This window comes from Triticum urartu, chromosome 7A (assembly GCF_056163025.1).
Source record: "Triticum urartu cultivar PI428250 chromosome 7A, HENAU_Tu73, whole genome shotgun sequence".
Classification (NCBI taxonomy): domain Eukaryota; kingdom Viridiplantae; phylum Streptophyta; class Magnoliopsida; order Poales; family Poaceae; genus Triticum; species Triticum urartu.
The window spans coordinates 223,747,365-223,757,998 of record NC_141879.1 but is presented as its reverse complement, the minus strand read 5'-3'; the positions used below and the strand labels follow the sequence as shown (position 1 = coordinate 223,757,998).

Sequence of the window (10,634 nt, the reverse complement as noted above, 5' to 3'; positions counted from 1 at the left end):
CCAAGGGTGTCGCTCTCTTTTCAAGGACGTTGTTGTGGTTCTTCTCTATGTGCCATGTTCTGGGTGAAAATCCTCGTCCGTCTCGGATGGACAGCGACAACGCTTAGCGCCGTCTTCCATCCTGAGGACATTATCATGGAGCTTAGGTGTCATGGGCGTGTCATGGAACTTCAACGTCTTCAGGCCTTCGATGCTGCCGTCCTTCGGCAACGTAATCGCCTTGCTTTCCTCCAGTGTCATTTTTCTGGTTATCCCAAAATTTGCTTTATAAGAAGACTTCCTCACTGCCATTTTTCTGGTTATCCCAAAATTTGCTTTGTAAGAAGACTTCCTCACTGCCTTGCCTTGTATCGTTCAGCCGTGCGCTTTGATTTGTGCTTTAGCAAGCGTCTGTTTGGAGTATACAACTTTATTGGCATACATCTTTTGTTAGTCAAATTGAAGACCTAGAAATCCATGCCCGACTTACCTATCCTGCTGTAGCGAGTACCTAAAACCAAAGACGCCAAGGCGCCAAGGAAGTAGTAACTGTTGGCTCCAGCTCATTCGACACGGGCAATCAGTATTATCATTTATTTACATGCTGCAAGAATAATGCACACCAAGAGAAGAAACATTCAACCATGCACACGCTAAAGAATGAGAAAGGGGACAAACAAGTTCACAAACGGTTGCTATCGAAACATTTTAGTTGACGGAAACTAATCCTCACCGATAACACAAAGCATGCTGTACAAATCAAAGATTATACTATAATGTGAACTCGCTAAAATACTTACAATTACAATTGATACAACTACCTGATTTCGAAACATAATACAATTAATTTCACTAACCAGGTTCAAAATTGGGGAGCTGAATTATACAACGGGGACTTAGGGGGGAATATAATATATCATTGCTTGGTACTACCCTCTCTTCGCAACCTTTCGTCTTTTTTCGACAACCCGTTGATCTGCTGCTCAAGCTGTCATGCAGACAAAATAATCAATGTCTCAGACACATGATTTAAAGTCAAAAACATAACTTACAAAAAGTAAAGAATCTCTTTGTTTAGATCATGCAAACCATTAAAACAAATGCAAAGCTCCAAATATGGTTGCTGACAATTTACCTGATTATTTCTCAGCTTCAATCTCTGCACTTCCTCAGAGAGTTCTGTGACACTGCAAATTTTCACAAATTCAGTTAAGAGTCCTTGAATACGGAGGAGCACTCTGAGAACGGTAGTATACCTTCGCTGTAGTTGGACGACATACGACTCCAATCCCTTCTCTCTGGCAAGCGATCCAGATGACTGAACATATATAAGCACTTGTTAAAACAATCACAAGAAAATCTGCTTAACAGTAATTGACCTTTAAAGTTCACATGTCTTGAGGTCAAATGTGAAATAACATATGGAACACACTCCATCAGACACACCTGAGACAAACCAACTGTACTTGCATCGGAAGCATCTGCCAGAAAACATTCCCCGCGTGAAACCAAATGAGATATCAGTATGCCAGTCAAATTATCAGATTGAAGTTTAACATAAACAATTCTCATGATACGTACCAGATGTTTCCTCAATTGAAGAAATCAATCTACTTAGCACTTCCTGTAAATTCATTCAACGAATTGTAAAAATGCTGACATTTTTTTGTGTGTTTTGAAATAATAAATGCAATAAAATACCTTTTGCATAGAATTTTGCTGCATCAAGAATTGTAGTGTCGGTAGAATTGTGGATGAATTGGAAGCTGGCCGTGTTACTCCACTTGGTAAATTTGGCCTGCTGTTGCTGCTTGCTGATGAAGCTACCTAAGAGTAGGCAAGTAGAGTTAAAATTATTCATGTCCAAATTAAAACCTGAAAAGGCAATATTAATAGGCACAGTTGCACAAAACAAACAACTGGGTGTATTTTCTGGAAATGTCAACATAATATCCCCCTTGCAGCAACCCCTGCCTAGCAAATCTATTGGGGAGAGTGGGACCATGGTTGAACTATATTTGAAGGAACAATGATAATAACATGTGAGATATACATTGAATGCTCTGGGTTGCTTCAGAAGTAATATTCTTCAGGATTCTAATTATGTGCAAAATGAAGCCAGCAAGTTTCATCCACCAAGGCATTGTGGTCGTCTGGAGGTATCAATCAACTGACCATACAAGTTGTTTTCCATGCGAAAGAACTTGAGGCTCCAGATTTGTCTACTAGTAGAGTTTTTATTTTTCGAGAAAATGCAAAGACTTTGCATTTCATTTCATTGAGAAGATGAGTTTTTTGGTTACAACCTCCTAAGAGGCAAGAGCATAGAAAAAAAGGTTACAATCAATGAACATCCCAGATTGCTGGCAGTATCAGTCTACTAGTAGAGTCATAAACATTGTAAATCAATCACTTCAGCTCTTAGTAACATAATGGACTTGTGCAGTTTAAATAATGCTACCAAGTAAATTCTACTAAGACAATCCAAGGTTTCATTTTGACTCGTAATTAAGACAAATATCAAATACAATTAACTATTCACTATCCTAGTTCCCAGTAACCTCTACGCCAAATAACCCAGTACCTTTTGACCAGGATTATCTGATGTGACCTGAAATCGCCCCCTTCGCTGGACAACATTTCCTTCCGACGCCTCATCAGGTGCAACTGTTCAAACATGACATGTGAAATTAATTGCCAAGTAATAAATAGAAGAGATGATTAGATGGTGACCTCAAATAATTTCAAAATTATTAAAATAACATGAAACTTTGGTTGCCAAATCATGCATACTAGACTCTAATTTTATGTGAATCTAATCACGAGAGATGTGCTGTAGAGCTCATGATCATCTTACTAGAGTACTAGAGAGAGGTAGATGTAGGGCTCATGATCATCTTACCAGACAGATGTGGGCGTGTGTCCTTCATTTGACGGAAAAACAAAGGGCCACTTCGGTTTCTGCTGCTCGGATTTTTCTGATGAAATTCATTCCTTCCATTTTACAAAATTTGAAGTGTTACCACAATGATAGCCACATGAGACAAAATACATGGAGAAGAGTAAAAAATGTGGGCCAGAATAGGAAGCTATAATACAATGAACAGAAGGTGTCAATATCACCGCATTGTTGCCAAAAGTTGAAAACAAATCAGTACTTCTTTGTGCTTGTATCCATTTTCTAGATCGGCTACAACAACAAATGGAGAATGTTCTACCAAATGAGTCAGAATGTTCTATGTAACGAGTCCACCAAACCAAATATCAGAATATTTTATTTGTACGATCAAAGGGAGGTCCAAAGAATATTTCAAGCTAGGTTGACATACATACATAAATTTTGCAGACCCTATTTTCAAGTAAAATTTAAAAGGAGACTACAAGTCTATGCCCCACATGGACTTGAAAGTTTGCCTCTCCCAAAAGAACAATGTCCTTACATTTCTTTTCTAGTATTTCAGTAAACAAATGGCCACCAACAACCAAGGAAATGTTGATGTGAGCCAAGCCTAGTGAGGAATGCTAGAATAGTAGCAGCAGCGGAATTGCAATTCTTCAAAGGCTACTAATGGAATCCACGGTAAAATTATTCCCATTATTCTGTATTTGAGATGAAGAAATTGTAGTCCAAGGAAAATGGTGTAGCTAGCATGTAGGAAGAGAAGAAAAAAAGGAAAAAAGTTGTTTACCTTCGTGAATCACTACCAACATTCTTGTAAGGCGAAAGAACATGCTCAGGAATAAGAGAACCACTTGAGAACTTGGGATATACACTATTTCCCAAATTTGAGGGTACGGAGACACTTCTTTCCAGATTTTCACCATTACAGTTGTCACTTCTACTATGGTCCATTTCTGAGAACTGCTGCACAGGTGATATAGACTCCATGCTTGGTTGTACCCGCAAATTCGTAGCAGTAGGGTCCGGATCATCATCACCGCCGACATCAAAGCAAGACCTGTGTCACTAGTCAGTGAGAATCCTTCACAGTTGACTAGTTTTTTAAGTGACAGCTCAAAAGATGCAAAACATTATCATCTGAATTACGTTTAGCCATGTACACTAGCTTCAGGCCCTATAAGTGATTCATTTTTCTGTAGAACCATGAACTCCATCATTACCAGATGTATTTCACGCGGTACAAGAGACTGCCAAATTGATTGCACAATACTGTTGGTAAACATAATTTAGTTGGAGGTTTCAGCTCTAGCCTACTCCAACTTGCTTGGGACTAAAGGCTTTGTTGTTGTTGTTGTTTAAAAGGCAGTAAATTCTGAGCTCTGGGGTCACAAACATCACAGTTTGTCAAACAGATTATTGCAGATAAAACTATAGCATTGTTCATAACATCAAAAGATTGTTCAATTTGGTGGATACATGTAGTAGACTGATCAAACTCCAGAACTTACTTTAGTGCCTCAAGGGGACGGGTTGGAAAGGAAGAGGCAAGATCTCCATCCAAATCTTCTACTTCTTGTATCTCATGCTGTTAGTCGGAAGAATTAGGCAATGATATAATAGTTTTAGGCTACTTTACCAAGTCACAGCAATAATTATGACCATAGTACCTCATCATGCCTTGCAGAAGCACCATGGTTAACCCTTTCCTGATAAATATTTTCTGATTCATTATAAACGTCTTGTAGCCCATTCCTATCTTTGTTGTTGGCACCATCAAAATGGTATGTGCCATTTGAACTGTCTAACTGCCAATAAATAAATTTAAAGATTAGAGAACACAGGTTTCTCACGAACATTTTGTTGTGTCTGCGACGGTTTGCGGTAGGAGGCTGATTATTGCTCCATCTGCATCAGCTAGTAGAAGGGGAAAATGAGCTCTTACAAGGGCAGCTGCGGTTTTCAAGTCCTCCAGATTAAAATTCCAGCCACTGATGCCCCTTATGTATTCTTTCTGAAAGGCAAATACTTGTGTTAGTAAGAACTGATAGAAAAAACTGTACTGATACTTCAAATCAAAATAAAGAAAGAACAAACAATTTGTGTACTCCAGCAGGCTAATATTTATAAATGAGAACTATAACCATGTACTTGCTACTACGACAATTCCAAGTTCTAAACAGCTGTAGTAAAATATTTCCATAGTAAGCCCACAGAAAGAGATTGCCTATCAGTTAACAGAACAAGAGCTTCCTTAAAAACCAAGTAATTTAATACCAAGAGAAATTAGATAAAAATAAAATAATATAGGAGATCAGCAACGACTGCAAAAATAATTTCCTTTATTTGAAGGAGGCAAACCTCAAGTCAACCTCACATAACCCATTTAACAAATCAAAGAACCTGGTAAAAACACAAATCTAAGACATATCTGACAAAACAGTGGAAAAGATCAGCACTGATTTCCATATTCGGAAGGCGCAAGATTACACATAACCAAAGAGCAAGCTCTAACCTGTGATAACTGCTCCTTGCTCTCTGGACCAAGCTTGTTATTGAGAAGTAAGTCAGCCTCTTTTGCCTACAGAAGAGTAAAATATAGTCAGGCTGGTTACAACAATGTCATGCCACCCCGTAAACACTGTTCTGCACCTTCAACGCCCTAAAGCGGTCGCCCAGTGGAGTAAGTCCCTCAAGAATACTCTTTGCCAAAAAATCAGCTGATCGCGCTTGCTTAAAAAACGAATGTTTCAACAGCTTTTCTGAAGAGGGACGCTTCTGTGGATCCTTGACTAAACATACAGCAACCAAGTCCCTAAAAGACTGCAAATAACATGCACATAATAATCAATATAAATATCAATTATCTACAAAAGGAGCGCTGTAAATAGAAAAAAAGAACCTTCGAAAATCTTTTATCCCTCTCGTAGTCTAGACCTGGTGGTGCATTTTGCAACGTCATAAGCAACACCTGCAATGGAATAAGTGTAGCATGCAATGTTATCATTCTGTAACAGAGTAACTTGAAGTAGGTTAATTAACGTTAAACAGATATGCTTACGTACCTTCATTGGAGGGTACTTCGAAAATGGAGCGTGACCATGTGCTAGTTCTAATGCTGTTATCCCGAAGGACCAGATGTCAGCTCTGTTTGTAAATTGTGATTGAAAAAAAAGGAGAAACAGCTTAATCAGTTAGGATACTTAAATAGTCAGATTTAGAGTTACTAGACATGGACTTACTTGTAATCATAGCCATGCAGTTGTTGCATGACTTCAGGAGCCATCCTGCAAGATGCATGAGGTCATGTATGCTTTAACATAAGTAACATAGGCAGAGAACAATGTGAACAATGGATATGAGACACTAAACCTAAATGTTCGCAAGACATTACCAGCAAGGGGTCCCAACAAATGTATTTCTAGCTCGTTGTCTATTCCCAGTGTCAAACATGCAGGCAGATACTCCAAAGTCTCCTAGCTTAACAGCTCCATTTGTATCTATTAGGATATTTCCAGCCTGAAATGGATTAGTAATTTCGAACATAATTTAGAACATGCAAACAAGGAATGGTCTAAGTAAATATAGTAACTAAACATCAATGTTATCATTCCTATTTGCTACCTGTTATTTAGAACATGCACAACGTTGATTGCCCTAACGATATACTCGCATGGAGAGAGAAAGGGATAAGAGAATCAACAAATGTCACATGGCAGCCAATAACGTGAAAACAGGGGTGTGCAAAACCAGTGCCAAAAACCCGTCTTGTTAGGGCCCTAACCATGGCAAGTGGTAACACGGTTGTCGGTTGGATGCACATTTGTGCCTAGCCAATGGGTGCCAGACCAACAAACTTTATTTTGGATCAGCCCCAACATTTATAGCAAGCCCATATTCCGCACAGCCAATAATTGGTAATTGGTAAAGCAAATAAATGCCAGTACAAAATATTGGCTATCTGCATGCTCTTCCTTATTTGACCAATGTTGCCTTGCCAACTACTCCCTCCGTTTCTAAACATAAGTCTTTGTAGAGATTCCACTATGAACTACATACAGAGCAAAATGAGTGAATGTACACTCTAAAATGCATCTACATACATCCGTATGTGGTCCATGGTGAAATCTCTACAAAGACTTGTATTTAGGAACGGAGGGAGTACTGACTAGGCACAACAAGGATTTAGGCATCCAACCATGCAACCACTTGTCACCCTGGGCAATGCTTGGGAATCCCAGCCAGGTGACAAATCATCACTTGGTTAGTTGACAACACGGTAAGAGACTAGTCGTTCTCTAGACAAACATCTTAATGAAACTAGTTGGCAATCTCCTCTGCCCTCAATAGCATTAAAACTGAAGTGCCCTGACCATTCTTCTGGTTCCTCTCATCATACTGTTCTACCAGCAATACATGATAAAGATGCATTTGTCTCCCTCTTGGAACAAAAATCTTATGTCGCAAGCCACAGAGAAGCAGCTGTAACTATCGACGCACCACCCTTTGAGGGGATGACATGTGGTCTGACCCAGCCCTCAAAGACAGGGTGCATAGCACAAGGCAAAGGCAACAACTGAATAGTTCAACATTTAATACAAGGCTACAAGAAATTCAACTAATAAGGTCGTTTGCAAGGGGAACAGTTCTGGATGATGAATGAAATATCTAAAATGGTAAACATGTGGACTGTAATTAGTTTCTTAATAAACCAGATAAAGACAAATCAACTTGATTCTGTTATGCTAGATGCTTCAGAAGATAATTATGGATTCAAAGAACTCTGAAGTATATACCTTTACATCTCTGTGAATATGCCCTTGAGAGTGTAGGTAGACAAGAGCTTTGAGAACTTCCCACAAAAGTGTGGCAATGACTGCTTCCTCAAACCCATCTGGAAAATTAGTTTTTATTATGTGCAGGGCAGATCCAGCAGCCATGAAAGGCATGACAACCCAAAGTTGATGGTCATTTGCAAATGAACAGCATGCTCGAAGAAGATTTGGATGGTCAAGCAAGCTCATGGTTTGTACTTCCCGCCTTATTCCATCCTGAAGAATGATAATTCCAAAAGGTGAGGAAGACAGGCAAACAAAAAACTAACCAAATACATATAATTAGGTTGAAATAAGCATGTCCATATTGAAGATAAGCAGTAAGCCCGAATAACTGGCTGAAGGAAGAGAACCTATGCATATGTCACTTATCAAACATAAGAAGTTACCAATTCACAAACAAAAAAGTGCAACCAAAGCATTACTAGAAACATACATACAAGGCTACAAACAGGATTATATTTATGTCAAAAATTGGAATAATAGAATTTTTTTCGTTAACTAAACATAGAAAAATTCCACTGCCAAGAATGTAGTCCGCATTTCTACAGTAGACAGTTCAATGAAAGAAAAACCGAATTGTTGTTTGAAAGGTAACATTTGCTGAAAGAATAGCATAGCTGGCAACCAGACGAGGAAGGTAACAGATGGCCCATTGATAGTTTCATGTGCGCATTATTCTTTGCTCAAACTGATTAGACAGAAGCAGATTCATAGCTTGTTCAAAACATTCTAAAGAAAATATTGAAGCGGCGTAATAGTCTACATTGAAGTAAGCTGATATGCATTTTTGGTAAACTGTAACATATACATACGCTACACTCACATTGGGATTCCAGGATCTCAATCAAAAACCTAATACACAACAGAATAAGGTCTATCCACATGACCAAACCATATCGTTGCTCATCAATACACAAGAGCCTTATAACACTTCAATATTTATTTTTCTAGGCCTTTGGATTATGGATTGTATCACATGCTCGACGTAAAGTAGTTGTTATCATAACAATAATCAATTTATCACAAAAAGGATCGACAGACAAGGTAATGTCATGAAATATATTTGAACTTTTTTTGCGGACAACAATAAATTGCAAACTACTCACCAGGTCACTACTGCACTTCTCAAGGTCAAGAACTTTGATGGCAACAAAAGTATTGAGCGGGACACAAAGAGCCCTGTAAACTGTGGCACTAACTCCTTCTCCAACTTCCTCATATAACTTATATTCCTTGGGATCAGTTGGAAATCCCCTGTTACGTGGTGCACGCTCCATGGTCCAAACTTATAGAACGTCAGAAGTAACAGCAACAATCTTACGGTTTGCATAGAATTGGAGCACGGAAGGCAGTGTCAAGAACACCATATAGGTGTGCCCAAGAAAAACCATCAGCATGGTTACATCTGCAGATGAATGCATGGACGTTGTATGATTCTTTATTTCATATTATCAATCTCAAACGGCCTTTGGTCCAAGGGCAAATATAGGCTAAGACGATAATGAAGCAGATACCACAATGCCACCCAAGCTGGCTCACACCAAGTGCACCGTTATAAGCTGCAAAACAAAGAATAGGAAGTCTTCAACATTGTGAACACACGAATGGAGGATATAGGCTAACTGCAGAGTAAAGATCAACATAGCACAAACATAAAATGACCATTTTAGGAGATGCCCAAACCCAACAAATGTGACCAACAAATGTGCCCAATACCAGAAAGCATACTGAAACCTGGAAAGCAAAGTCCACAGCTCCATAGCCATAGAGTAAGCTCTAGTAGACACACAGGAGTCATGAATTAGGCCATCCCTAGTGAAACGGGAAGATCGTTCAGTCCAGCATTGGCAACCTGGACTAAGCATGAAAAAATATACCCTAGCATCCAGAGTCTAACTCGGGACAGGTGCACAAAGCTCAAGCGAAGCTTATCAAGCTCGGGTCCCTCAAATCGAACCAAAATCGCTAGCGCGCGCTTATAGTTCATCATGGTAGCTGAGCGACACTGATTAGCTGGGCCGCAAGGGCAACAGGCTTCAATCCGGCGAACCACTTGTCCGCTAGCAGCAACCGAATCACCACGCCATAAGCTACGATGACCAATCGACCGGTTTGGAGCAGCTAGTAGCTACCAACCCTAAAGATCGAGCTGCCGGGAAGCTTCGCCGCGACGGTACGAGGCCGAACAGAGGGTAACCCGGGCAGCAGCGTTACCTGGACGGCGCGCCGGCGGTGGTTCGAGGGGCGGATCGCCTCCGGAAGAAGGTGCTGCGGGCGCCGAGACGGCGATGGCGGATCTCGCGGGGGAGGAGCTCTCGCGAATCTAGGAGCCTTGCTCGTGGACGGACGCGCAGCAGGACGGATCTGGACGGCGGAGGAGGAGACGACTGCGGCGGAGGAGGAGGAGGGCGGCGGCGACTGGGAGGAACGGGGCAGGGAGCGTAACGGGCCGGGGGAAGACGAAGGGGAGGAGGGAGGAGGAGAAGGTGGAGTAGTGGTCTTGCTGGAGATTTTCTGTGGCTGCTGCGTATTTTTGGCTGGGGTTTCCGGCGGAATAAAAACTGATTAATGGGGCAGATGGATTTGGTTTGTTTTCGATGTGCATGTGGCATGTGGTCGGTAGCCAAAGATCCTGATTCCCTGTTTCTCGTGGTCGACGGCGCACGGCGGGTGCCTGTACCGGAGGCGCAAAAGGGATGCGGTTTCAAAAGGTTCTTTCCCTTCTACCCTTTTCGAGGATCAAAGAGTTTTTTTTTATACATGGGATCAAAGAGTTATTCTTCTCCAAACGAACTAAGATCTCTTTTTCTACCCACAATCTAAGGGACTGATGTTTTTTCTTTTGGAGAATATCTAAGGGGTTATTTGGAGCGTGGAACGTAGAGAATCCGTTCTATATAAAATAGACAAAATCACTT

At 40.5% G+C, this 10,634-nt stretch overlaps 1 protein-coding gene across 3 annotated transcripts; it reads right to left on the bottom strand.

Moving 5' to 3' along the window:
- Window positions 1-660: 660 nt before the first annotated feature.
- On the bottom strand, window positions 661-10,269 carry LOC125525330 (Protein kinase superfamily protein). 3 transcript variants are annotated; one of them, XM_048690332.2, is made up of 21 exons: window positions 9,931-10,267; window positions 8,823-9,275; window positions 7,675-7,929; window positions 6,273-6,397; window positions 6,121-6,165; window positions 5,944-6,025; window positions 5,781-5,849; window positions 5,531-5,701; window positions 5,394-5,459; window positions 4,824-4,892; window positions 4,549-4,686; window positions 4,390-4,466; window positions 3,669-3,938; window positions 2,882-2,973; window positions 2,564-2,646; window positions 1,681-1,806; window positions 1,561-1,603; window positions 1,426-1,460; window positions 1,236-1,297; window positions 1,115-1,166; window positions 661-967 (listed from the first exon to the last, which is right to left on the bottom strand). In XM_048690332.2, exons 2-21 carry the CDS (start codon window positions 8,991-8,993, stop codon window positions 896-898), a joined length of 2,103 nt encoding a protein of 700 aa, XP_048546289.1. In that variant the 5' UTR covers window positions 8,994-9,275; window positions 9,931-10,267; the 3' UTR covers window positions 661-895. The 3 variants fall into 3 exon arrangements, with proteins under 3 accessions (XP_048546289.1, XP_087394108.1, XP_048546288.1); XM_087537982.1 differs by having other exon boundaries at window positions 1,236-1,460; window positions 9,931-10,269; XM_048690331.2 differs by having other exon boundaries at window positions 1,115-1,297; window positions 9,931-10,269.
- Between the last annotated feature and the right edge of the window lie 365 nt (window positions 10,270-10,634).